Below are 25754 nucleotides of genomic sequence, written 5' to 3'. Positions count from 1 at the left end.
CCTTGCTTCTTCTGCGGCTGCCCTGGGCTCCTGCTCAGGCCGCTCCCCCTGGGTGTCACTGGCAGCCCCGCCCTCACTGGAGAGAACCACTCGATTCTTCTCTGGCTGAGGAAGGGGGGACAGGAGTCTCAGAAGCAATACTGGCCCCATAGCGGGCTACCAGGCACACTAGATAGTCCCCTACCCTGCTTGCCTCCTCTCTCCCTTCTCCTCTCAGGTTATTTTTGATTTCTCCCTTGCCTAACACCCTTCTTCCCCTCTGTGCCAGTGTCCACACCCTCATCCTCCCCGTCACCTCCTGGTCACCCTACACCCAGGACCACAGCTGTCAGCAGTGTCCTCAGCTCATGCTGGCGCTCTCTCCTTCCTCAATAGCCCCCAGAGGGCCCCCTGGCCAGACGGGGGCCCCGACTCGAGAGCTGGCACTCTCCGTTGCCCTCTGGTTGAGTTGGGGGGCAGCTCTGGGGGCTCTGGCCTGCGCCATGGCTCTGCTGACCCAACAAGCAGAACTGCAGGCCCTAAGGAGAGAGGTGAGCGGGCTGCGGAGGACTGGAGGACCTTCCCGGAAGGGGAATGGGCAGCCCTGTCAGAGCCTCAGAGAGCAGGTGAGTGAAGAGAGAAGACTGTCTGGGAGAGGATGATGGGTGTCAGGGTCTTCGGGCCTCTTCGTTGTTCCTGTCTCCTGGTCTGCAAAGCTTCGAGGGGGTGCCAGAGAGGGTCCTGGGTCTGTAAGTCGAGGGAGCGGCCATTCCGGGAAAGGAAACGGTTAAAGATCAATGCTTCTCATACCTCACAGATCCTGGAGGACAGCCAGCACCAAGATTCAGGGTGCTGGGGAAAGGTGCCTGAGAGACGTACAGCACTCCTGGGGCTGGGGAGGGCTGCGGAGAAGGCAGGGCGACTGGGCCCTGGCATCTTCTAGCCCTGACTCTCTTTCCATGAACAGAGTCCTGAGGACCTGGAAGGCTGTGGGGAGAATGGGGAGTCAATCCGGAGGAGAAGAGCCTTGTTCACCCCAAAACAGAAGAGTGAGGCCTCTGGGGTGGACGGTGATCGAGCAGAGTGGGGTGATGGGTTGGGAGTGGGGCCCGCTGAGCATAGGGCAGCTGGGGCAGGTGGACCCTGCCCAGACATCTTCCTTCTCCCTCCAGAGCAGCATTCGTACTCGGCTCTGCACCTCGTGCCCGTGAACACCACCTCCAAGGGTGAGCTTTGTGGAGGGGCTGCAGCAACCAGGGCGATGTGGGGCTGGCGCCTGGGTCCAAGCAAATCGTCAAACGTCTGAAAGGGTACAGAAATCCTGACTGCCACACTCCTCACCTCCAGAGGACTCTGATGTGACAGAGGTGATGTGGCAGCCTGCTCTCAGGCGGGGTAGAGGCCTGGAGGCTCGAGGATATGTTGTCCGAGTCTGGGACTCTGGAATTTATCTGCTCTATAGCCAGGTAACCCATCATACTCTGAACCTCCATGGGGGTCCAGAGGCCTCCTCTTCCCTGTTTTCCCGCAGCCAGGATACCCCCCCATCCTGAGGGCTCCAGGCCTGTTTGTCCAAACTAAGCTTAAAAGACCTTTCTTCATTCCCTGGGTCCAGATCAGGGCTCCCAAGGCCTCCTAGATTTGAGCCATGCCACTCCGTTTGATTTCCTCCCTGCCCAACCAGGTTCTGTTCCACGATGTGACTTTTACCACGGGTCAGGTGGTTTCTCGGGAAGGCCAGGGAAGGGAGGAGACTCTCTTCCGGTGTGTAAGGAGTATGCCCTCCAACCCTGACCGCGCCTACAATAGCTGCTACAGTGCAGGTGAGACCATGCTAGCTAAGGAAGCTGGATGTGCAGAGTGCCTGAGGGGTCTCGGAAGGGGTGGAGGGGACCGATAGGGGCATGAGCCAGGGGGTGGGGGGTGGAGAGGCAGATGTGAGGAACAAAGGACAGTACACCCAGGTTCGCGTAGGAAAGATGTAATTTGAGAAGGAAGAGGGAGACATCTGGAGGATGGCGGTGCCTCCGTAAGCATCTTTTTCTCCCCCTTTTCAGGTGTCTTCCGTTTGCACAGAGGGGATATCCTGAGTGTCCTAATCCCCAGGGCAGGGGCCAAACTCAGCCTGTCTCCACATGGCACCTTCCTGGGGCTGGTCAAACTATGACCGTGTTCCGAGGGGTGGGCCCGAGCCTGGAAGACCAGGGTGGGTATATCTTGGTAACAGCCCACAGCTGACCCGACCAAGGAATGGAGTGAGCTGGAGTGAGCGGGAACACAGGCCTTTTTCTGGATTTGACTTGAGGACTTTCTGTTCGCTTTTCCCTTCCCTGCCCCAATCGCAGGCCTATGATTTCATGGATATTAAAGAGCTAGAAGAACTTGCTTTTATGCCCCGAGCAGGGGGCAGGGAGGCACGCTTCAGTCCAGACCTACTACGGGCCCCACTAGAATGCTTCCATACACAGCACTACCACCTAGCGGGAGTTTGAGGGACTCATCCTACCTAATGGCGGGGATCCACGGAGCCTCGCGCCGCTCCCTCAGCGAAGCCCTCGGTGCCCTCTGCCGCACTCCTCCTCTCGGCACCGAGAAGCCTCGCCCCCACCCTACTGGCCGCTACTTCCCCATACATTTTCTCCTCTATCTACTGAGGACCCGTCTTCATCACTATCTCCAGAGGTGCCTTTATGATGCGCCCGTTTGCTAGGGGTCCCCTCTCGGCCACATTACTCTTCGGGGTCCAAATTTTGTCTGCGGCGCGCTCTACGCCCTGGTGTGGCAAGTCACTCCAAGCCACGCTTGGCCAGGCCAGGTCCCCGGGCACCCGGGACGGATGCCACGGCCAGGTGGTGGTCACGAAGGTTACGCCTGGGGCTCTCCTTTCTGCTCCGGCCTTGCATTAAGTTACGTAAATAAAAAATAAATGATACCCCGGGCTTGTTTCCCCCACTGCCTCGCCTCGGTCCTTTCCCTCCCAGTTTGCCACTGGCGCGTGCCGCTGGACGAAGATACTGGGGTTCCCCCCGGTTGCACGCTAGACTAGCGCCCAGAAAGGAAGGCTACGGAGCAGAGCGCGAGGAGAAACCCGACACGCAGGCGCAAAAAAGGGGCGGAGGCTGGGGGTGGGCGGAGAGGGGAGCTTGGGGGAGCGGGTGCCGACGGCCCAAGTTGGCGAGTTGTGCGCAGGCGCAACCCTGACGGGGCGCGCGGAGGCGGGCCAATCCCGTGGCGTCGGCCGTGATCGGTGGGCGGGACGAGCGTGCGGTGCCGGCGCGCGCGCCGCTCGCCGGGTGTGACGCAGTAATCGTGCGCCTCCACTGCCGGTGGGCCTGGGGCTCGCGGGAGGGGAAGGAGGGGGAGGGGGAGGGGGCGGTAGTGGAGAGGGAGGCTGAACCAGAGCTCGCAGCGGTCGCGGCGGGGCGGCTCGGTTGCGCGCGCGCGGCCGAGGAGCGTTGGAATCCCGAGTTCAGACGGCTGCGCCTGAAGACAGCCGGCGTGGTGGGTCCGCCACCGTCGCCGGAGAGATGAGCCGGGAAGCCTGAGGCTGGAGACGCCCGCCCTCCGGCCCGCCCGCCCGGCCTCCCCGCTCCCGGTGAGGACGCCCCTACCCCTCCCCCAGCCTTGCTGCGAGGCCCTCTCATTCTGATACCTCGCTTTCACCTACCCAGGCCTTCGGAGGCCGTTAGAGGGACTTGAGGAGGCTCTTGTGCGCCTAACTGCCCGGTCCTGTAGAATTATGCCGATACTGAGGAGACTTGGTCCGGTCCCCGGGGACGGGGCCAGAGGGGGCTGGGCCGGCCTGGCTCCTGCCCCTCGGGTCTGTTCCAGCGCCCAGCTTCTGCTGCCTTAGCACGGATTTGGCGCTCCCTGTTTCCTTCCAATTCTTTTTCTTTTCATCAGACGCTACTCCCTGAACCGTAGCCCTGGGAGCCACATACCTTCTTGAAAGGACCTGACGTCAGGTGGTCGAGAACTCGTCCCACGATAGCCTGTGGTTCCCCTCCGGAAGTTGTATTTGTATCTCTGTACCGTGTCAGGATTCCCACACTGACACCTAGGTACAGGTAGCACAACCTTTAGGCCTTCAAATGACACACGTGGTAAAAGACCGAAGAAATTCCTGGGTGTCTGGGAGGGCTGAGAAATCAGACGGTGGAGGCCTGCTGCTGGGCCATTCTCCCGGGCTGTATGTGGTCAGAGATAGAATGATGGCACCGTCTCTAGATGACCCTTTGTGAACTACGTTGACTATGAAGCTAGGAATTTTGCAATTTTCCCTTGTTGCTGAGGTAGAGTAGGATGATGGATCTAAGGGACAGGATGTTTGGATTCTGAAGCTAACCTTTGTTTTACAGGTTGCTGAAAGATGAAAGAGACTACACAAGGGACAGGGCCTTGGGGCCCTGAGCCTCCCAAACCTGGCTTAGGCCCACTTTACTCAAGCCCCAGGAGAGAGCGCATTCGTTGGCCCCTACCCCCTAAACCCCGACTCAAATCAGGTGGAGGGTTTGGGCCAGATCCTGGGATAGGGACTCCAGTGCCAGCTAGATGCCTCCCTGTCCCTCGGCCCTCCTTTGATGCCTCAGCTAGTGAAGAAGAGGAGGACGAGGAAGAGGAGGAGGAAGATGAAGAGGAGGAAATGGCATCATGGAAGCTGCCCCCCAGATGGGGTCAACTGGGAACTCCCCAGAGGCCCCGCCCTTGCCGTCCCAATCATCGAAAAGCCTGCTCACAACGCCGCCGCCGAGCTATTCGAGCCTTTCGGATGCTGCTCTACTCAAAAAGCACCTCACTGACATTCCACTGGAAGCTTTGGGGGCGTCACCGGGGTCGGCGGCGGGGCCTCGTGCACCCCAAGAACCATCTTTCACCCCAGGAAGGGGGCGCTACACCACAAGCACCATCCCCCTGCTGTCGTTTTGACTCTCCTCGGGGGCCACCACCTCCCCGGCTGGGTCTGCTAGGTGCTCTCATGGCTGAGGATGGTGTGAGAGGGTCTCCACCTGTGCCCTCTGGGCCCCACATGGAAGAAGATGGGCTCAGGTGGACTCCAAAGTCTCCTCTGGACCCTGACTCAGGTGAGACAAGAAAGGATCTGGGGCGGGCAGCTAAGAGCCTGAAGCAGCAGGATCCTCTCTTGATTGGGGTGAGAACTTGTCCTGAGGACAGTAGAGTGAGTGGCAGAGGGAGGGTCCAGGATAGCTATGAACTTGGAGCAGAAATTAAGCTTGGAAAAACATCCCTAAGGAGTTGTCTTGCGACCTGGAACACAGATGAGAAGGACAGTCATTCGTGGTTTTGAAAAAGCAGTCTTGTCCATTTGAAATCCCCCATCAGACAGCCTCTTACAGAAGGGTCTGGGGGGATGAGCCAGTCAGGGTGCAGTAAGTACAGCACCGATGAATCATACAACTTTCCTCTAGTTCTTCAATGCCTCTCTCCCCCACCCCCACCCCACTATCATGACCCCAATTTACTTTACAAATCTGGCTAGACCAGAGCATGTACACGGGTACAGATAAGAGCTGGAAACATAGGGAATCCCAGACAGATAAACCCGTTAGGACTAATAATGAGGGTAGCCACACCAGGAGGGGACGGGGATGGTGGGGGGAGGAAGGGGGAACCAATCACAATGATCTACCTATAGCCCCCTCCTAGGGGGATGGACAATAGAAAGATGGGTAAAGGGAGACATCAGTCAATGTAAGACATGAAAAAAGAATTGATAAGTTATCAATGGTTCATGAGAGATGAAGGGTGGGGGAAGGAGGGGAAAAATGAGAAGCTGATACCAAGGGCTCAAGTAGAAAGAAAATGTTTTGAAAATGATGGCAGCAAACATACAAATGTGCTTGAATGATGGATGTATGGGTTGTGATAAGAGTTTTATGAGCCCCCAATAAAATGATTTATTAATAATAATTTTTTAAAAATCAGCCTCTCTGGGCAAGAGCCTGTGTGTGGGATCTCGCCTAATAGTGCAGTACATATTCTGTATGGACACCCACGACATCCCACTCAGCATTTTCCTTTCGGAGAAATTCAGCCAAACATACTGTCAGACCTTTAACATCTGCTTTTAAGTTTCCAAATATCTAAAGAGCCATCACTATATACCAGGTTCTGGGCATGCAGTAGTGGTAAATGGCTCTGGAATTTAATTCTCTGAATCCTAAACTTTTCTTGCTTTCTTCCTCTCTGCCTTTCTCAGAAACTTGCACGTTTGTCCCATGCTTTCGTGTCTTTGTTCCTTAGGATCTAGTATGAAAAGAACCCCGCTACCATCTAGTTGATTCTGAGCCCATATAGGGTTTCTGAAGCTGTGAACCCTTGCAAGAGCAGATAGCCTTACCATTCTCTCTTGCACACTGGTGGGTCTGAATAACTAAGCTTGACGTGCAGTTTGCAGTCCAGTGTTCACCAGCAGTGCCACCAGGGCTCCTTAGTGTCCAATATTGGTAGAGGTATTATATACTTCATATTTCTTGTGGTTTTGTAATTTTGTGTGCATTATTTAATCCTCCCATTTTCTCTGGGTAAATTTCACATCCCCATCGTTTTCCTTCTCGTACAGGCCTCCTCTCGTGTACTCTGCCCAATGGCTTTGGTGGCCCACCTGGTCCAGAAGGGGAGCACAGTTTGGCACCCCCTGATGCCAGCATTCTCATCAGCAATGTGTGTAGCATCGGGGACCATGTGGCCCAGGAGCTTTTTCAGGGCTCAGATTTGAGCACTGTGGAAGAGGCAGAGCGCCTTGGAGAGAAACCTGGCCAGCACAGCCCACTGAGGGAGGAGCACGTGACCTGTGTGCAGAGTAAGGCACTCTAAAGGATCTAGACTCTATCCCTCAGCAACTTTCTAGATCAGAGTCTGGGGCCTTACCTATACCTCTCTCCATCCTCCACTCAGGCATCTTAGATGAATTCCTCCAAACTTACGGCAGCCTCATCCCCCTCAGCACTGATGAGGTAGTAGAGAAGTTAGAGGACATTTTCCAGCAAGAGTTTTCTACACCTTCCAGGTGAGGCTTGAAAGAGATGTCCTTCAAAGGCAGGCTGCGGGGAGGGAAGAGAGTGTTTACCCTTAGGGAGGTACTTGGCAGCTTGACCTAAAGAGGGAAGGAAACGGCAGGCAAGGTATCAAGTTCCTAGAAACTGGCTGGGAGGGTCGATGCATGGAATCATGAAATTCTGTGTGTACCCCAGAACTTATGTGACTTTTCTAGGGAGTGGGCCTTTGGCAGCCCTGTACAAGGACCCATGACCAGAAAACCGTGAAATCAGTTTAGGCTTTCATTCAATGCAGTAGAAGATACTTCTGTGTGCTCCAGCCCCCTTCTCGCTTGATTCCACTCTTGGCCTCTTCAGGAAGGGCCTAGTGCTGCAGCTGATCCAATCCTACCAGAGGATGCCAGGCAATGCCATGGTGAGGGGCTTCCGAGTGACCTATAAGCGACATGTGCTGACCATGGATGACTTAGGGACCTTGTATGGACAGAACTGGCTCAATGACCAGGTGAGAATGGGTGGAGAAACTGGCCCAAGGGGATTTGGGGAGCCGGGTGTCTGGGGGCCCTCTGCATGGGGGAGCCCTGTGCCTATGCTGCACCCTCCATGGCAAGTTGCCTCCAATCTTCTCCCCAGGTGATGAACATGTATGGAGACCTGGTCATGGACACGGTCCCAGAAAAGGTAGGTCCAACCAGGTACTTCATTCCCTGAAGCACTTGTTTGGTTCGAAGTGCTTTTTGCAGTCCCTTTCACGTCTCCCGTTTTACCTTAAAGGGGCTTTTTGTTTTGTTTTGGGAGGAAGTAGGGGTGGCAGGTTATTTTTTAAATTCAAAGCTGTAGTCTTGACCTTGAGTTTCTCAATTATATTCCTTTCCCTAGTTTTTAATGTTCTTTCTCTGTAACCTCAAGAATTAGGATAGAAAGCGGATCTATATTTTCATTTTTTTACCCTAAGTGAATTGGAGTGAGGGTTGTTGGAACCCATCCTTAGAGCCACAGTGAAATGGAGTGGATTGGGTAGAGGAAGTGAGAGGTGTGAATAGGTGGGAGACTTGCAGGGGCTGAGGTCTTTAACTCCATCAGCTCTTTTGTGTCATTGGGACAGGTGCATTTCTTCAACAGTTTCTTCTATGATAAACTCCGTACCAAGGGTTATGATGGGGTGAAAAGGTGGACCAAAAATGTGAGTTTTGAATTTATATCTACTTGTGTAACACCTTCCCTTCAAAGAACTGTAATTCTGTTTTCTATAAGCCCTTCCCACTACCCTGTTAATTTAGTCTTTTGAAGATTAATTAAACGTTTTCTGCTTGTAAGACAATGTTCTAGGCAGTAATTAAATAAGGAAAACTCCTTGCTCTACAGAATGAAAGTAAAACAATAATGTAGAGTGACTAAGAGGAGGGTACTTTGAGTTGGGTGCCCTAGAAAGGCCTCTTAGCCAAAACTGGAATGACGAGGAGCCAGCCATGTGCACATCTGAGAGAAGAGTGTTGTAAGCACAGGAAGCAACAAACACAAGAAGACTTCATCCATAAGATGCAAGGGGAGAAAGAGCATGTCTGAGGAACTGAGTGCACATGTAGGTGGCCTTTTGTGGCTAGAGTAGAATGAGCAAAGAGAATGTGCAAATAGGGCAAAGAGTCGAAGATGTACAGTATGTAAGGTAGGCTGGAGTGTACATTTTTTTTTATGTTCTAAAATTGTGGGGTTTTTTAAATCATTTTATTAGGGGCTCATACAACTCTTATCACACAATCCATAGAGAGTGTGTACAATTTATTCTGCATGTACTGAGAAGCTGTTGAAGAGTCCTAAGGCAGGAAGTGACTCTCATGTTTTGAATTCTTGTTTTAATAATGGGTAGAAGTGTCAACAAGAGGGAAAGCAGGCACACTGACTAGGAGTGTAGCCGAGTAATCAATCCCCTTGGATCAGAGACGTTTTTAATTTATGTAGGATAAGTTTTAAAGTAGATTTGATAAGACATTAAGGTGGATTGGATCTGGGAAATGAAGAAAGGAAAATCAAGGATGATAATCCAGACCTTTGGCCTAAGTAATGGGGAAGGTTGAGGGAGCAGCACTTCTAGTGGAGAAAGTTATGAGTTCCCTTCTCCGGCCAGTTAATTTCTACAGTGACATAATACCATTGACTTCAGCCTCTGCTAATTTCTTTCTCTGGCTTCTAGTTGAGGTGCTGGTGACATGGATTGAGCTGGTCCTCTGTACTGCTACGTGTACTCTTGTCTTATTTTACTTTTCTGAACTGCAGTGTATGCGTTTGCTTGGTTGAGCAGGAGAAGTTCCATGTGGGTTTGCTGTGAGCACTAACATGTCCCAGGCATTGTTCTGAGTGCATTATGAGTATTAACTAGTTCACTTCCCTTGCACACATGAGGTGTCTGTACTGTTATTTTCACCCTCTTTTAGAGGCAATCTACTTTTAAAAAACTGGCATTGATAACCTTATGAATAGCAGCAGACAGAGTACTAGAAGAGGTGCTTCTCAGGTTGGAAGACACTCAAAATATGACTGAAGAAGTGCGGCCTCTTCAAAGCAGAGTTGACCTTAATGACATGGATGAATTGAAGATTTCAGTACCTTCATTTACTGATACGGAACAACTCATACAAAGAAACGGCAAACATTCATTCATTAGTAACTGGAATGTGGAATACACAAAGTATGAATGTAGGAAAATTGGAAATCATAAAAAATTAAATGGAACAAATGCATTTATGAGTGAGCTGAAAAGGACGTGTATGGTTTTTCATTTTGAATGAAAAATAGTTTACTATGCTGGAAATGACCCTTTGAAGAGGAAAGGAATCATATTCATCTATCTGAAGTACAATGCTGGCAGTGATAGAGCCATACACCTACCAGAAAAACCATACTACTAGTACTAGAATTCACACAACGAACACTAATGCCAGCAAAGGAACTGAAGATTTTTTACCAACTTCAGACAAATTGATCAAACATGCAATCAAGATGCATTGATAATTACTAATGCTTGGAATGTGAACATTGGAAAATAGGATCAGTGGTTGGAAATTAAGGCCTTGTTGGAAACAATAATAACATTTTTGCAAGACCAGTTGACTTAATCATTGCATTTGCCTTTTTTTCTTTTTTAATCCAAAAAGATAAAATGCCAGACTACATGAGGACCTTACCAGATGGGATACACAGGAACTGAATGCTGAACAGGCAAATTCAAGTTGAAAATTTCAACAAGTTCGTGAGCGTCAAAGTACAATCTTGAGTATATTCCACCCGAATTGAGGGAGCATCTCAAAGATAGGTTTGATATTTTGAACATACATAAAGATAAAAGGCTGTATTTAAAAAGACAGGAAAGAGAAAAGACCAAAACGGATGTCTTAAGAGAGACTCTCAATAGAGAAAATGAAGTAAATGAACTGAACGGAAGATTTTAAAGGTTGCCTCAAGTAGACAGTGTAAAGTACTACGATGAAGTGCAAAGTTCTTGAATTAGCCAAGCTGAACAAAAATTCAAGCCTCGAGTTGTTGTATTGAAGGATTCTATGGGCAAAATATTAAAGGATGTAGGAAACATTAAAATAAGGTGGAGAGAATACACAGTCACTACCAAAAAGAATGGGTGGTGGTCAACCATTTCCAGGAGAGAACAAATGGTAAAAAAAAGTGTTGAAGAAGTCCACCTTGTACGAGATCAAACATCCGTCTTGGAAGAAGTACATGCAGAATGCTCCTTAGAGACAAAGATGGAGAGACTTTAAGGACATTGTGATTGGTACAGTGGAGGGGCAGCGAAAAAAAGGAAGGCCCTTACCGAGATGGATTGACACAGTGGCTGCAACAGTGGACACACATATAAGAACAATTGTGAAGATGGCGCAGGGCCAGGCAGTGTTTTGATCTCTTGGCTGTACGGAGGGTCACTTTGAGTCAGCCTGACTGGATGGTCCCTCACAACCACCAAAACACTGATCAACGTTAAAACATTTCAGGAGAGAGCGTGGTAGAAAACAAAGTATTTAAGAAGTCAGTCCAAGCTGTGCTGCTAATGGCACTGGCATAAATAAGGCTCCAGAAAATGACAGAATACCAATTGAAGTTTTTTCAGTAAACAAATTGGAAATGCCCACTCATCTACACCAAGAAATTTGAAAAGACACCAGCCGCGTGACTAGATGAAATTCATATTTGTGCCCAATGCAACATTCAGCAGAATATGAAAATTATTGCACACTATAATTAATGTTATTAATAGGCAGTAAAATTTTGCCAAGGATAATTAAAAAACAGTTGCACTAATGCATCAACAGGAAACTGCAAGAAAGTAAAGCTACATTCAGAAGTCGTTATAGAATGCTGTCAGGTGGATTTTGGCTGAAAGCAGAGAATACCAGAAAGGTATTTGTGTTTTATAGACTGTGCAAAGGCATTTAGCTGCCTTTATTAAATTATAGTTAAGATTATAAAAAACAGGAGTTCCATAACATTTAATTGTGCTTATGGGGAACCTATGAATAGACCAAGAGACAATTGTTGAAACAAACAAGGGATGCTTCCTAGTTTAAAATTAGGAAAGGTGTGTGTTAGGGTTGTAACTTTTCACCGTACTTACTCAATTTATATGCTGAGCAAATAATCTTAAGAAGCTGGACCGTCTGTCATTAGGACTGGAGGAAGATTTGCCTTGCTGAAATTGAAGACAATTTAAAGCACTTATTAATAAAGATCAAAGATTACACCTCAACGTAAAACATGCTCACAATTGGACCAGTAAGCGGCATCATGGTAAATGGAGGCAAAGGTGAAGTTATCCAAGGATTTAATTTCACTACCAGGAACTACCAGCAGAAGCAGTGGTAAAAACAAAAATCACACTACATATACTGGACAAATCTGCAAAGGACTTCTTTATAGTACTTAAAAAAAAATAAAGCACAGATAGAACTTTGAGAACTAAGTTGTGCCTTACCCGTACCATGGTATTTAAAAAATTTTTTAAATCATTTTATTGGGGGCTCGTACAATGCTTATCACAATCCATACATCTGTTGTCATCTTCATTCTCAAAACATTTGCTTTCTACTTGAGCCCTTGGAATCAGCTCCTCCCTCCCCCCCTTTTTAAATACTTTTATTGGGGGCTCTTACATCTCTTTATCACAATCCATACATTCATCCAGTGCGTCAAGCACATTTGCACATATGCCGCCATCATCATTTTCAAAGCATTCTCTTCCCACTTGAGCCCCTGATATCAGCTCCCCTTACCATGGTATTTTTTATCGCCTCATGCTTCCAAAAGCTGGAAAATGAATAAGGTAAAAATAATGCCTTTGAATTATGGTCTTGGTGAAGAATATTGGATATAACATGGACTCCCAGAAGAATGAACAAATCTAAGTTCCTTAGAATCGAGGATGGTGGTACTTTGTCTCCTACACTGTGGACATGCTACTAGTCAAGACTCTCCCTGGCACATCATACCTGGCACAGGGTCCGAGAAAAAAGGCCTGCAGTAAGATATATTGACACTGGATGCAACTTAGGCTCTGTGGTAATACATTCTTGTATTAACAGAATCGCCCTAAGGAGTTGGAGATTAATGATGTCCCAAATGCCCCATTCTTCCAAGATGTTATTCAGTTCCATTTCCTCCCCATTGTTCCTTTGTATTATATTCCCTCATGTTCCTGGGCTCTGAATGGCTGCAAAGTCTCACAAGAACTCACGGAACTGTGAGGAATTGTCTCACGTGGGGGTCGGTGCTGCTCAGTCCAAAATCCAAAGTCAGGCAGGTGAACCAAATGCAGGGCCCGGAGACAACTCACAATGTCCAAAAGTTAGCAGGTCATCTTGCTTCTACCAAGGCTCAGTTAGGAAATGGAGGTGGCTAGCTAGGTGAGTTGTTTCAGGACCAGCATTTTTGTGCCCTACCAAAACTAGTGTCAAAGCCACATACTCTACCAAGGTCAAATCACAAGGGAGCACAGTGCCTCTACTGAAAGGTCTCAGAGACATTCTGAAGGGAATGCTTATGCCTGGTCTGGCTATGCCTTCTACAGAGGTGGTGTCTTCAAGCTGTCCCCATGGAAACAGGGTATGCCTCAGCCCACCCCTTCCACTCAGGTCACCCTGACTATGGCCCTCCAAAATGGGACCATAGTCAAAGATGTATAAAATCAGAGCTGTAATATGTATGGGACCATGGCTAAGAAGGATCACATTAATTGACCATAACTCTCCTGGCATACTCTTAACATAGCAACAAATGTGAAGATGGAACAGGGCCAGGCAGTGTTTTGTTCTGTTGTGCACCTGGTGGCTGAGAGTCAAAATTGACTGCGCTTAGAGAACAATTAAGCTGGAGCCCTGGTGGCATAGTGATGGTGCACGCTGGGCTGTGATCTGCAAGGTCTGCAGTTCGAAACTGCCAGCCTCTGTGAGAGAAAGACTTTCTACTCCCATAAAAAGTTACAATCTTGGAAACTCACAGGGGCAGTTAGGATGGCTGTATGTCAACATTGATCCAACACTCGAGCGTTGGACTGTTTGGACACAAGGCTGCCTGGCCGTACTATATGCGGTTCTCCCTTCAGTCCCACCCGGTCTCAGTGAGTTTGAGGGTTGTTTTTTTGAAGAACAATAAAGGATAAATCGAAGATTAAAAAAGTTATTAAGTAGCTTGGCCACAGTTGTCAGCCTGTAACTGGAGAGGCAGGAGTGAACCCCTGGCAGTTTGGTGTCTCTTTGCTTACTCTGCTCCAGTAACACAGGCCACTCAACCTGGGCATCTGCCTTTGATGTGTGAAAAGTACCTGGCTCACTGGGTTTTCAGGTGTGTTATCATTGCCTCTTCTGCCCTGCTGCTCTTCTTTACCCTCAAGAATTTAAACTTGCAGGTGCTGAGGTCTTGTATTCTCCCACTCGGCTCCTTTGCCTGCCATTCCTCTTTAGAACCCTCATGCAGTAGACAGGACCCCTGTGCAGTCTTACCTGGCTTCTGGCGCTGCCTCCTTAGGTGGACATCTTCAATAAGGAGCTGCTGCTAATCCCCATCCACCTGGAGGTGCATTGGTCTCTCATCTCTGTGGACGTGAGGCGACGCACCATCACCTATTTTGACTCGCAGCGCACTCTAAACCGCCGTTGTCCTAAGGTTTGAGGGGGAAGGGGGAGACAGATGGAACATGGGAGATCCAGGGGCAAAACATCCAGGAAGGAGGGTGGGACTTGGGCCTCTGAGAAGCAAACTGGGCAGGAGACCTACAGGCACCCTACCCTGGGATCAATTGGGAGATAAGTGTCACTTTCTCCTTTTCCCCACCCACATAGCATATTGCCAAGTATCTACAGGCAGAGGCTTTGAAGAAAGACCGACTGGATTTCCACCAGGGCTGGAAAGGTTACTTCAAAATGGTATGTTTTCAGAGGGAAGGGAGAGTGGGGACAGTGTGGTGGCATCATGCCCTGCAGTCTGCGGGAGACGGGCCTGTTTTCCGTTCTCTAGAACGTGGCCAGGCAGAACAATGACAGTGACTGTGGCGCCTTCGTGCTGCAGGTAAGCAGGTGACGGGTCTTTATCCCACTTGTGAAGTCCCTTTCGGGGGAGAGGTGGGAGGCGGGGGTTCTGCAGCACTCTGTGGATCGTAGCCAGCCTTGGAGCAACTTGACGTGTCCGAGTGCAGAAACCGGATTTCAGTGTTCTCCTGGCCTCGGGTCTCACACCCAGGAGCTCGGGGGGCTTGCACTTTGGGCTATGCTTGGGATGACTAACTGCAAGGTCAGCAGTTTGAACCCACTAACTGTTTCACAGGAGAAGGATGAGGCTTTCTGCTGTACTAAGGATTTTCAGCCTCAGGGACAATTCTGTCTGTCCGATGACAGGGTCACTGTGAGTTGGAATCGACTGACTCAATGGCAGTGAGGGTTTTGGGGGTTTTGTTTCCTTGAACTCCCTTGAACACTGCATTATCTAGCAAGTAGGCGCACTAGTGTGAGAGCCCGCCTGTGATCCTGTCTGTGACAGGTATAGTACATCTCGTATGAAGTGTGCACAGGTCCTGGCATTGGGGTGGGGCTGCTCAGGGAACGCTTCTCATGACCTGCTTTGTTACCACCCAACCCAGTACTGCAAGCACCTGGCCCTGTCTCAGCCGTTCAGCTTCACCCAGCAGGACATGCCCAAACTCCGTCGGCAGATCTACAAGGAGCTGTGTCACTGCAAACTCACTGTGTGAGCCTGGTTAACCCAGACCCCGAGCCCTTTCAGGGGCAAGGGAACATGGAAAAACTGTTCCTCACCCCAATTCCTTTCTTCCTTTCCCCACCCAGTTCTTTTGTTTTTTTCATATTTAAGTGTTTAAATTCCTGTATTTCCCCTATCCCCTTTGAGAGACTTATTTGTTGCTTTCTGATGGGCAGGGGACAGCCATGGCTATGCCTCTTTGTCCCTCTGTAAGGGGATGTGGCCCTGGGGCCTTCATGGGGCAAGCGTCCCTCATCCATGTGCAAAGGGCAGGAAAATATAAGTGCTGGGGGGTGGGGGACAAGCAAAAAGAATTACTGCCTGCCAGATCCTTGAACATTTTTTATATATATATATATATATATATAAATGCCATGGTCCTGCTCTGGTCAATAAAGGATCCTTTGGAGATAACATAAGTGGTGGTCTTCCTTAAGGGCCTCAAAGTGGTGATATGAGTCCTCCCCCCCGTCACGTCTAGTTTGGGTCCTATCAGGGAACAGCTTGCCATCTCTAGCTCTGGTAGTGCCAACCCCTGAGTTTGCACCACCCTAATGGACCCCATCGCCACCCCCAGGTGAGGGGCGCAAAGGGACAAAGGAACGAAGTGGGAATGCCTCCGAAACCCAGGAGTGTGAAAGGCTGGAAACAGACCTGAAGGGACTTAGACCCAGCAATAGTTTGCTCCATCCTCGCCTTTTCCCAGGCTTAGGACAGGATCTTTTCCCAGCCCCTTGGGTGTGACTTCTAATGAGTACACCGGACACATCCGGGCCGTGTGCCATCAGTCTTGGCTGAAGGGCATAACATCGCTAAAAACTGGAAACCTGAAGCCAAGGCAAAGGGAAGTGGTAATCCCGGGAGCCCGGAAGTCCCTGGAGGCTGAGACCGGGCCCTCCCCGGCGTGATAGGGACCACACGGCCACGTGACCCGGGCACGATCCGCTCCCCACGTGTAAGGGAACAGGGCCCAAGATGGCTGCCAGACCTCGAGGGCTGGCTTCTGGATGTCACTTCCGCGCCGGCGAGAAGGGCGGGCCCTTCAGCCAATGAGCACGTGGGGCGGGCCGTGGCCCTGACGGGCACCTAGGTTACCCAATGGTGGCTGGCTGCCGGCGCGCCGACGCCCTAACGTCACGCGGAGTTGCTGAGCGCCGGCAGGCGGGGCCGTGGCGGCCAAGCCAATGCGATGGCTGGGGCGGAGCCGGGCGCTCTATAAGTTGTCCATAGGCGGGCCCTCCGCCCTAGTTTCTAAGGACCATGTCTGCGAGCCAGGATCCCCGGTAAGAAAGGGCTTTGCAGAGGCTATGGGTGCTTACCCGCTCGCTGCGGGGCGCCCTGCTGGGGGGGGGGGCGGTTCGGGCAGCCCTCCCGGGGAAGGGCAGCTGCCTTTCGGGGCCTAGCGCGCGGCTCGGTGCCCGTCCAATTGCTTCCCTGCCGAGACACGGCTCGCGCGCCGGCCGGCCGAGAATTCTGACGCGACCAGCCGCCCCGGCGGGGGTGCGGGCTCCTGCCTCCTCGTGGGTGGGATCTGCGTCAGGGGGACAGGGATCGGCCCATCCGTGTGCTGGTTCCCTTAACGGCCAGGACTGAGCCTCCCCTGAGGAGCGGTCGCGGGGGGCGCCGGGCGGGTCCATTCTCGCCCCTCAAGCCGGGCAGTGGGCAAACTGCGGTCGGGCAGGCCCACCCGTAACGGGGTGAGCGGCCTTAGGGGTGGGAGGGCGACGCCATTTCGTGACGGGGGCGGCCAGGGTGAGGATTGTTCCGTGGACGGGGGGAGGGGGTGGGCGCCACCGGGTGGTCGGGGGAGCGAGCACATGGCTGCCCGAGCGAGGCGCTCCCCGCCCCCCCCCCACCACCCCCCGGCTGCTTCGCTTCTGAGTTGTGCAATCTCCCCCTGAGCTCGCCGGGCTGGGGCCTCATTGTGCGCGAGGCCGCCACCGCCCGCGGCCTCCCACATCCGGGCACTGCGAGGAGGAGGGGGACCGGCTGGAGAGAGTGGGGGGAGGGCGCGGGCGTAATGACGTGGGGAAGGGGATGTCCTCTTCCAGCCTGGGAGGTGAAGGGCGGGACTTCCGGCGCGCTGGGGCCGAGGTGGGAGGTGCGTGCTGGGGCTCTGAGCGGCCAGGCCCGGGACACATGGGCCCGGCGGCGAGCACCGGGTCTGAGCACTCTCAAGCACGTCGGCGTACCCCTTGGCCTAGGGGTTTTCCCGGTGGGGTGCCCATCCTGTCGGGCGGGAACGGTTTGGACAGACCTGCCTCAGTTTCCCGTGCTGGGTAGGGGGTGGTATCACAAGGTTATGTTTTAATTGACAGGTCTAGAGACAATGGCCCTGATGGGATGGAGCCCGAAGGTGTCATCGAGGTAAGACGAGCCCAGGGAAAATTGCCCTGAACCCTGGTTCCTGTAGTGTTCCCTCGTTCAGTAATTGCAAGTTTAAGTTGAGATCCCAGAAGTCGAAGCAAAATGTGTGTGACCCCTGTGTGTACTTAGGAGATTGCGGCTTGGCTTACTGGGAGCTTTAAAATTCAGTTCTAACCAGGTTTTGTGCTTTATCATTTAACCAGAGATTTCCATGGGCAGGTTAGCTTCCTTGGAGGGAGGGCGGGCTGAGGGAGGCCCACCTTTATGGGTTTTTTTGTGTTTTCCTGTCTCTGTAGAGTAACTGGAATGAGATTGTTGACAGCTTTGATGACATGAACCTCTCAGAGTCTCTGCTCCGAGGCATCTACGCCTATGGTTTTGAGAAGCCCTCTGCCATCCAGCAGCGAGCTATTCTTCCTTGTATCAAGGGTGAGCCTTCTGCCCTCAAGCTGATTTTAACCCTAGCCCCACCCCTAACCTGAATGACCCTTAGTTCTTTGTGTATCCCATCTTGGCTGTTGATCCATGTCCTTGAGTAGCCCACCTATCTTTGCTTCTGTAATCCTTTTCCCACTACATAATTATTTTACTGTAAGGTGTAAAAGTTTGCAAAGTGTTTGTTTGCAAAGTTACACTTTTCGAATTGCTTATTCTTGTTAAGCAGGTGCCAAGACTTTCGAATGTCCTGTGAGCTCTACCATACCTATTTCTAATTTCCATTTGCTTAGGTTATGATGTGATCGCTCAAGCCCAATCTGGGACTGGGAAAACCGCCACTTTTGCCATATCAATCCTGCAGCAGATTGAATTAGATCTGAAGGCCACCCAGGCCTTGGTTCTGGCTCCCACTCGAGAACTGGCCCAGCAGGTAAGCGGATGCCTTCTCCCCTGGAAGACTGGTAGATGTGATTAGCATTTTCTAAAATTCAGCAAGGTGCACTCTAACCACCAATCCCGGGGGCTGAAATGTAGGGTAGGTGGGGTGTGGGAAGAAATGCCAAGAGACTGAATGGGTTAATTATAAGTCCTTTGCTACCCAAACACAAGTGCCATTTCCTGAGTCAGATGGGCTGCTTGTTGGGTGGAGGCTGGCTGGCTGGCTGGCTGGGCAAGTTTGGTGGCTGTTTGATGAATGAACCCCTGGCTATGGGCAAAGAGACACCTGATTGGTGGTGGTGCTCTTATATCAGTCAGGGGCAAAGCAGACTGGCAGCCCTTTGTTCATCCTAGCTTGATGCCTGGATTGTGGCCAGAGCTGTTTCATGCCTAGGGCACATAAAACTGATGTGGGCTGCACTTGGCCTTCAGAACTTTCCACGGGTTCAGCTCCTGTCAGGTGTCGGGAGTCATCTGTGTTGGTAGCTCACAGAGGTAGCTTTCCTCCAAGAAGCAATACTTGAGATCAGCAATCAGACTGAGTTCATGGTCTTCTCTGCTTAGTTTTCAGTGTGATCCACAAGGGATTTAATGTTTCACTTTTCACCTGTACACGGTTTGAGTGGTGTTTATCTCGGGATTGTTGGGAGGAGTACAGCAAACCTGCCACAGTTAGAGTTAATGAATGCTCTTGTGGTTCAGATACAGAAAGTGGTGATGGCACTAGGAGATTATATGGGTGCTTCCTGCCATGCCTGCATTGGGGGCACCAATGTGCGCGCCGAAGTGCAGAAGCTGCAGATGGAGGCCCCACATATCATCGTGGGCACCCCAGGCCGTGTATTCGACATGCTTAATCGAAGATACCTGTGTGAGTGCAACCTCAAGTTTTCCCATTACATTCCCAGGGATGCTAGTTCTCCCTTCTCTGAAAGAACTGCTCTGTGATGAACCCCATGCGTGTCATCTGAGCCCAGATTCCCTGTTGTCTCAGCCCTGGTGTGGTGTTCTACTTCCCAGAGCTGTTGTCTGACCCAGTAGGAGTCTGGACAAAGGATCTATCTTTCCATTCTGAGAGCAGACCACCTAGCCCCTTGTTTTGACAGAAGGTCGAGTCTATATATTTAATGTTCAACATTTCCTACAGCTCCCAAGTATATCAAGATGTTTGTACTGGATGAAGCCGATGAAATGTTAAGCCGTGGGTTCAAGGACCAGATCTACGACATATTCCAAAAACTCAACAGCAACACCCAGGTAAGAAAAGCACAAGTAATGTTTTTGTGTAGTTGATGATTCCTATGTGCAAGTTGTGGTTGGGCCTAAAGAGTGCCAAAGGGTGACATGCAGAGAAACCTGGTGAGGTGCCTCTTGAGAAACAAACAGCCTTCCTCTGGCTTTCAGGAGTGGTTTCAGTTGGAACCCAATTGTCCCCAACAGGGAGGACAGGCATCACGGATTGTTTTCTACCCCAAAGACTCTCTTTCAATAGGTAGTCTTGCTGTCGGCTACCATGCCTTCTGATGTGCTTGAGGTGACCAAGAAGTTCATGAGGGACCCCATTCGGATTCTGGTCAAGAAAGAAGAATTGACCCTGGAGGGTATCCGTCAGTTCTACATCAATGTGGAGCGTGAGGTGAGGCTTAATGCAGGAGGCGGGCCTGGTTGTTTGATAAGAAGCTGTTGGGTATATAGCTGTTGGTGGCTTTCTCTCCCCTTTCCCTGTCCTCAGGAGTGGAAGCTGGACACGCTGTGTGACTTATATGAAACCTTGACCATCACCCAGGCAGTCATCTTCATTAATACCCGGAGGAAGGTTGACTGGCTCACTGAGAAGATGCATGCCCGAGACTTCACTGTCTCTGCGATGGTGAGCTTCTCGTGTCTGTCCCTGTGCCTGGTTGAAAAAAGCCATTTTCCCAGGACCTGTGTCCACCTGCAGCCTTCTTCTGTTGTAGCACGGGGATATGGACCAAAAGGAACGGGACGTGATTATGAGGGAGTTCCGTTCTGGTTCTAGCAGAGTCCTGATTACCACTGACTTACTGGTGAGTTAGAGGGGAAATTGAAGACTGGGGAGGAGAGAAGGGGACAGTCCAAGATGATTCCCTCTTCCAAGGGACCAACTCGTGCCCCTCTCAGGAAAGTAGCAGCTTGGAATAGAAATGGCCTGCCCAAGATGGCCTTGGGTGAAAGGAATGCTCGTCTCCTTTTGCCCTCCTTTGGCAGCCTACATAGATCAATAGTTGGCCCCTCACCCTTGCTAACGCCCTTGCCTTTCGCTGCCTTAGGCCAGAGGCATTGATGTGCAGCAAGTTTCTTTAGTCATCAACTATGACCTGCCCACCAACAGGGAAAACTACATCCACAGGCAAGTATAGACCTGCAGCACTCTTCAAGCACCCTCATTGGTCCCATCCTGTCCCTTTGCCGCTGAAGTCTGTCTCTGTTGACTTGCAGAATTGGTCGCGGTGGACGTTTTGGTCGTAAGGGGGTGGCTATTAACATGGTGACAGAAGAAGACAAGAGGACTCTTCGAGACATCGAAACCTTCTACAACACCTCCATTGAGGAGATGCCCCTCAACGTTGCCGACCTCATCTGAGGGGAGGGGCTATCTGTCCTGCTGCCTGGCCCTGGCCAGGGTTTAATCCTGGGGGGGCTGAGGAGGAACTGCAGGAGGAGGAGGGGGGAGGGAAAGGGAGCCAAGGGATGGACATCTTGTCATTTTTTTTCCTTTGAATAAATGTCACTTTTGGAGGCAAAAGAAGGAACCGTGAACATTTAGACACCCTTTTCTTTGGGGTAGGCTCTTGCCCCAGGCGCCGTCTCTTCTCCCCAAAACAAAAAACACTAATCCATTTCCCTAACCGAGTCACTTCCCCGCCCCAGCCAAATCCCTCTGAGAAGATTCAGGGGCGACAGTGCCACTCAACCCCACTTGCTGGACCAAATCTGGAGGGAGAACCCGAGGGAGGTGGCCCAGAGCATTGTTCCTGGGGGGCAGGGGAGAGATGGCGGTAGCCATTTTTACGTTGTTTTGTATAGTATTTATTGATTCAGAAAAGAAACACGGAATTCTGAATAAAATGACTTGGAAACTGCCTGTTTGGGCTTCTCATTTCTTACCTCCCCCTCCCCCAGCCACCTGCTACTGGGTCCATCTCTGTTCTCCCTTGGACCAGCTAAAATCACCCTTTTGTCATGTGACTTGTAAACTGAATTAACCAGACGACCCTCAACACAAACCTTGAGCTCACCAGGATTAGGTGGTCTTGAAAGGGGTGGGTGAGGACATAACTAAGTGCTTAAGAGGAAGTAATGGAACATCTTTGTTGAGAGTGGTTTATGAACACTTCCAAAGAGGCAGGGGTGATGCACAACTGGGTCACCATTGCCCAAGTCTTAAGATAGGCCAGCAGCTGCTGAAAAACTTGTCTCACTCACATGATCTTTGCCCTGACCCTCCCAGTTGGGGGAGCTGGGGCCAATCCTGTGGCTTCGGACAAAAACACTGTGACTAAGAGGTTGGTGACTGGAGCCGAGGTGCCTGAGTCAGGTTGGGGGTTGGTATCTTCTCAGTTACAGGAAATAGGACTTTCATTTCCTCCTTTCCCAAAGAAGGCAGAAGGAATAGGGTTGGTGGAGCAAACGGATAGTGATTGGCAGCAGTGAGTTGGACTATTGGACTTTGGGTGAGGAGGTTCTGCCATGAGGCTGGCTGTGTTTTTCTCTGGGGCCCTGCTGGGGCTACTAACAGGTAAGCTTCGCCTGGAGGGAGGGGGCTTCAGGGAAGACCTTTGCCCGGGGGTTGCTAACCACCCCATCCCCTCTGCTGAAAGCCAAAGGAGCACCATGCAATGACTGCCCTCGCAGAAAATCGGCCACTCTACTGCCGTCTTTCACGGCGACACCTACGGCTACAGAAAGCACCCTCAGCCCTGGGACGACCAGCCACGGGACCACCGAGAGCCACAAGACGACCACGCAGAGAACAGCTCCCACAGGCACCACCAGCCACAGATCCACAACTCCAACTCGCCAGCCTGCCACCACCACCAGTCATGGAAATGTCACCGCTCATCCGACAAGCAATAGCACTGCTACTAGCGCAGGGATCACCACTTCCTTCCACCCAGGACCACCCCCGCCCTCGCCAAGCCCTAGCCCAGGCTCCAAGGAAGTCGTAGGAGATTACATGTGGTTCAATGGTACTCAACCATGTGTCCGGCTCCAAGCCCAGATTCAGATTCGAGTCCTCTACCCAACCCAGGATGGAGGGAAGGTAAAGCTGGAACTCGGTGGAGGTGGGGGGGGGGGGTTTGTGTGCATGTGCAGGGGAGTTGGCAGAGGGCTCAGAAGCGGGGAGGAAGAGTGGAGAAAAAGAAGGGGTGGGGATGAAAGGATTAAAACTGCAGCCTGCCCATGTAGCCTGGTGACACTGATCTTTAATTTCCACAGGTCTGGGGCATCTCTGTACTGAACCCCAACAAAACCAAGGCCCAGGGCAACTGTGAGGGTACCCATCCTCTCTTGCTTCTCTCATTCCCCTCTGGACAGCTCCACTTTGGCTTCAAACAGGTAAATCTTCCCTCTGGGTACCCACCCCTGGCCAATCCGTCGCTGTCTTACGTGGGCCTGGATGCGACGCACAGCTGCCCTCCTGCTCCCTTCCCCAGGACCCGGCACAGAGGGTTGTGTACTTAAACTACGTGGCGGTGGAGTACAATGTGTCCTTCCCCAAAGCTGCACGTGAGTAGCCCCGCTAGCTCCCCCTTCTCACTGGGAGCACGAGCTGGCTGGAGCACATCTCCCGGATTGGGGTCTGACCCTTCTTCCCCCTTTCAGAGTGGACTTTCTCGGGTCAGAATTCATCCCTTCAAGATCTCCAAGCCCCCCTGGGCCAGAGTTTCAACTGCAGAAATGCAAGCATCATCCTTTTGCCAACGTTCCAACTTGATCTGCTCTCCCTGAAACTGCAGGCTGCTCAGCTGCCCTCCACGGGGGTCTTTGGACCAAGTAAGTCTGGTTCCTTCTCTCCCAGAATGCTTCTACAGCACTGAAAGCCCCTCCCTCTGGGCCGGCGCATAAGCCAGTTCCCTGTTTTTCATGTAAAACTGGGAAATACCGTCTCAGCCTCCTCATGGTTATGGAGCATAAGCCCTCCCCTTGGCGACAGCAGGCTCGGCCCACGTCCCCCTTTTACATACTGCTCAGTCACCTGTGTCCCACTTCCGATGTCCTCTCTACCCAAGGACAATACTCCCGTAATGCTCACTGGGGCTTATCGTTCTGCTAGGTTTCTCTTGTCCCAATGACCAGTCCATCTTGCTGCCTCTCATCATCGGGTTGGTGCTCCTCGGCCTCCTCGCCCTGGTGCTGGTTGCCTTCTGCATCGTCCGCAGACGCCCACCCAGCTACCAGCCGCTCTGAGCATCGGCCTCCACCCCTGCGTTTATTTCCTCCCATGCAGCTGACTCCAAGACAGTCTTCCTCCTTCCCTCGTGTCTGGAGCAAAAATAGACCTCAGCCAGCGAGGAAGGGTGTGGCAATTTTTATTCCGCCCAACCAGTTTCCCCTTCCCCGCTGGGAGCCAGAGACGGGTGAAAACCGGTAGCAGTCGTTGCCCTTGGTCTCCCTTTGTCCTGCCGGAATTAAAAGCTACGAGTTTCTGGTCATGTGTCTTTCTGTGTCTTCTATGGCCGAGTCTCAGGAATCCAGGAACTGCTGTCCAATGTGTGACTGCCGGTCTTCCTCTGCTGGGGTCAAGCCTGCTCAGTTCACCGGGCGACCCCAGTGGAGCCGGCCATCCAAGAAACCTCCTTCGAGACTCATCTGCAGAGAAAGGTGCGGCAGGCAGCAAAAAGCATGGGGGAAAGGCCACAGCTGTGTCATTTCCTTTTCAAAGGCTGCCCATGAGCCACCAGAATGTCCTCCTGTTCATTGTGTCCATGGCTACCTGAAGTCTGCCTGGGCCACTGCTCCCCTGCAGTGCACCTCTGCCACCTATTAAAATTAGTCTTACTCACCAAGGCAGCACGAGGTAGCTTCAGTGCTCCGGAGACCAGCATGCCCTCAGCCTCAGCCCACGCACCCTGTACCGGCAGCAGGGCAAATGGCACCCTGGGACGATCTGTCCAGGGCCTGGCTAGAAAGGGCCTCTTGACTGCAAGCAGTAGTGGAATCATTGCTGGGGTCCAAGAAGGGGATGTGTGGGCACCCTGGCAGCCCAGCTTGCTGTGGGCGCCACGACCACCTCACAGGCAAACATCACTTGAGACCCTGCGGGCTGCACAGCGGAGACACTGAAGTGTGGCTCACCGCGTTGTTGGCACCAGGCCTGCAGCAGCCACAGCGTGATGCCCATGCGCCCCGTGTCGGGTGTCCCGGAGCTGGACTGCACGGGCACAGGTTTCTGCCAGGGCGTCGTCCAAGGTGCCCTTCCCTCCGCAGGGCTGCCTGCAACACAACTTCCCCAGCGGGCAGCCCCCAAGGTGCTGGGGCGTGCCCCGACCCACAGGGGGCGCCCTCGGCTCATCAGCAGGTGGGGGCTGCCCCCGGCGCTACCACCACCCAAACCGGTCCCCCCACCTAAACCTCCGGGGGCGCTGCCGGCTCTGGACATGGAGTGGCCCAGGGCCTGGGCCCCGCGAGGGGCGGGGGCAACAGGGAGCGCTGTCCTCCGCGGACACGGACACTCAGCTCGCCCGCCCGTCCTCATCCTCTGCGTTACTGCCCCGGGCCCTGCAGTGGCCGGCGCGGCCATATCCCAAGGCCTGGGCGAACAAGAAGAGGGCGAAGCGCAGGGCCCTGCGCGCAGCCCGGCGCCTCAGGAGCGCTGCCCGGCGCCGGACGTCCTGCTGCCGCCGGTGCCGTTCCCTCTGAAGACGCTGGGAACACAGGAGACAGAGCGCTACAGCGGCCCCGTCCAACGCCATTTTGGAGACACGCGTTCCTTCCCTCTCGACTTCGAGTGATAGGAAACGACACAGAGTTGGATGGAGGAAGGACAAGATGGCGCCGAGCAAGGGGAAAGGGGGCAAGGCGTGGGGGGCGAAGTCTCGCTTTGGAAATGGAAGCGTAAACAAAGGCACGAAAGCCGTCACTGCGCAGGCGCGGAGCCTTGGCGCGCTTGAAAGTTCGAACGGCAGGGTGCGTGCAAAACCAGGCCTTCGAACGAGACCCACTTCGCCCTCTGCGCGTCGCTGGTGGAATCCAGAGCAGCGGGGTGAAAGGATTAAAACTGCAGCCTGCCCATGTAGC

General features: G+C 52.1%; 4 protein-coding genes, 2 long non-coding RNA genes and 3 other non-coding genes across 10 annotated transcripts in view; 7 read left to right on the top strand and 2 right to left on the bottom strand.

Annotated features, from left to right (window-relative positions):
- LOC123522071 overlaps window positions 1-962 on the bottom strand; it is a 5898-nt gene extending 4936 nt beyond the window's left edge. The window contains exon 1 of the long non-coding RNA XR_006680366.1: window positions 790-962. This is a non-coding gene — a long non-coding RNA (uncharacterized LOC123522071). The remainder of the gene's footprint in view (window positions 1-789) is intronic.
- LOC105978190 (tumor necrosis factor ligand superfamily member 13-like) lies at window positions 106-3026 on the top strand. 2 transcript variants are annotated; one of them, XM_045293409.1, is made up of 7 exons: window positions 106-605; window positions 947-1028; window positions 1152-1205; window positions 1327-1445; window positions 1664-1802; window positions 2037-2185; window positions 2325-3026. In XM_045293409.1, exons 1-6 carry the CDS (start codon window positions 348-350, stop codon window positions 2144-2146), a joined length of 762 nt encoding a protein of 253 aa, XP_045149344.1. In that variant the 5' UTR covers window positions 106-347; the 3' UTR covers window positions 2147-2185; window positions 2325-3026. The 2 variants fall into 2 exon arrangements, with proteins under 2 accessions (XP_045149344.1, XP_004712956.1); XM_004712899.2 differs by lacking the exon at window positions 2325-3026 and having other exon boundaries at window positions 2037-2273.
- A 401-nt stretch (window positions 3027-3427) lies between these two features.
- SENP3 (SUMO specific peptidase 3) lies at window positions 3428-15662 on the top strand. Its single transcript, XM_004712904.2, has 11 exons — window positions 3428-3574; window positions 4338-5060; window positions 6560-6799; window positions 6895-7006; window positions 7353-7500; window positions 7629-7676; window positions 8101-8178; window positions 14022-14159; window positions 14336-14419; window positions 14511-14561; window positions 15130-15662. The coding sequence occupies exons 2-11, from the start codon at window positions 4349-4351 to the stop codon at window positions 15238-15240; spliced, it is 1722 nt and encodes a 573-aa protein (XP_004712961.1). The 5' UTR covers window positions 3428-3574; window positions 4338-4348; the 3' UTR covers window positions 15241-15662.
- Window positions 15663-16478: 816 nt separating this feature from the next.
- On the top strand, window positions 16479-21595 carry EIF4A1 (eukaryotic translation initiation factor 4A1). Its single transcript, XM_004712905.3, has 11 exons — window positions 16479-16531; window positions 17567-17615; window positions 17912-18044; window positions 18344-18483; window positions 19194-19362; window positions 19639-19748; window positions 19984-20127; window positions 20224-20361; window positions 20450-20539; window positions 20783-20862; window positions 20952-21595. Exons 1-11 carry the CDS (start codon window positions 16509-16511, stop codon window positions 21094-21096), a joined length of 1221 nt encoding a protein of 406 aa, XP_004712962.1. The 5' UTR covers window positions 16479-16508; the 3' UTR covers window positions 21097-21595.
- Window positions 18751-18894, top strand: LOC115870621. The gene has a single exon (XR_004046808.1). It is a non-coding gene; the product is annotated as a small nucleolar RNA SNORA48 (small nucleolar RNA).
- On the top strand, window positions 19431-19570 carry LOC115870628. Its single transcript, XR_004046815.1, has one exon. It is a non-coding gene; the product is annotated as a small nucleolar RNA SNORD10 (small nucleolar RNA).
- Window positions 20586-20729, top strand: LOC115870611. The gene has a single exon (XR_004046798.1). It is a non-coding gene; the product is annotated as a small nucleolar RNA SNORA67 (small nucleolar RNA).
- A 371-nt stretch (window positions 21596-21966) lies between the features above and the next one.
- CD68 (CD68 molecule) lies at window positions 21967-24169 on the top strand. Its single transcript, XM_004712907.2, has 6 exons — window positions 21967-22251; window positions 22334-22776; window positions 22953-23072; window positions 23171-23243; window positions 23340-23510; window positions 23791-24169. Exons 1-6 carry the CDS (start codon window positions 22203-22205, stop codon window positions 23922-23924), a joined length of 990 nt encoding a protein of 329 aa, XP_004712964.1. The 5' UTR covers window positions 21967-22202; the 3' UTR covers window positions 23925-24169.
- LOC123522070 lies at window positions 24030-25666 on the bottom strand. Its single transcript, XR_006680364.1, has 2 exons — window positions 24521-25666; window positions 24030-24326 (listed from the first exon to the last, which is right to left on the bottom strand). It is a non-coding gene; the product is annotated as an uncharacterized LOC123522070 (long non-coding RNA).
- Between the last annotated feature and the right edge of the window lie 88 nt (window positions 25667-25754).

Source organism: Echinops telfairi, unplaced genomic scaffold (assembly GCF_000313985.2).
Source record: "Echinops telfairi isolate 266 unplaced genomic scaffold, ASM31398v2 ScPeMD7_2010;HRSCAF=2546, whole genome shotgun sequence".
Lineage (NCBI taxonomy): Eukaryota > Metazoa > Chordata > Mammalia > Afrosoricida > Tenrecidae > Echinops > Echinops telfairi.
This window is presented reverse-complemented; position numbering and strand designations above follow the sequence as displayed.

Coding starts and splice junctions, on each gene's coding strand:
- CD68 (XM_004712907.2), top strand. CDS start 22,203: ATGAGGCTGGCTGTGTTTTTCTCTGGGGCCCTGCTGGGGCTACTAACA. Junction 22,252..22,333: donor CCTGCTGGGGCTACTAACAG/GTAAGCTTCGCC, acceptor CTCTGCTGAAAG/CCAAAGGAGCACCATGCAAT. Junction 23,511..23,790: donor CACGGGGGTCTTTGGACCAA/GTAAGTCTGGTT, acceptor TCGTTCTGCTAG/GTTTCTCTTGTCCCAATGAC.
- SENP3 (XM_004712904.2), top strand. CDS start 4,349: ATGAAAGAGACTACACAAGGGACAGGGCCTTGGGGCCCTGAGCCTCCC. Junction 6,800..6,894: donor GCACGTGACCTGTGTGCAGA/GTAAGGCACTCT, acceptor TCCTCCACTCAG/GCATCTTAGATGAATTCCTC. Junction 14,420..14,510: donor GGAAAGGTTACTTCAAAATG/GTATGTTTTCAG, acceptor TCCGTTCTCTAG/AACGTGGCCAGGCAGAACAA.
- LOC105978190 (XM_045293409.1), top strand. CDS start 348: ATGCTGGCGCTCTCTCCTTCCTCAATAGCCCCCAGAGGGCCCCCTGGC. Junction 606..946: donor GTCAGAGCCTCAGAGAGCAG/GTGAGTGAAGAG, acceptor TTCCATGAACAG/AGTCCTGAGGACCTGGAAGG. Junction 1,803..2,036: donor CAATAGCTGCTACAGTGCAG/GTGAGACCATGC, acceptor CCCCCTTTTCAG/GTGTCTTCCGTTTGCACAGA.
- EIF4A1 (XM_004712905.3), top strand. CDS start 16,509: ATGTCTGCGAGCCAGGATCCCCG. Junction 16,532..17,566: donor TCTGCGAGCCAGGATCCCCG/GTAAGAAAGGGC, acceptor TTTAATTGACAG/GTCTAGAGACAATGGCCCTG. Junction 20,540..20,782: donor TGATTACCACTGACTTACTG/GTGAGTTAGAGG, acceptor TCGCTGCCTTAG/GCCAGAGGCATTGATGTGCA.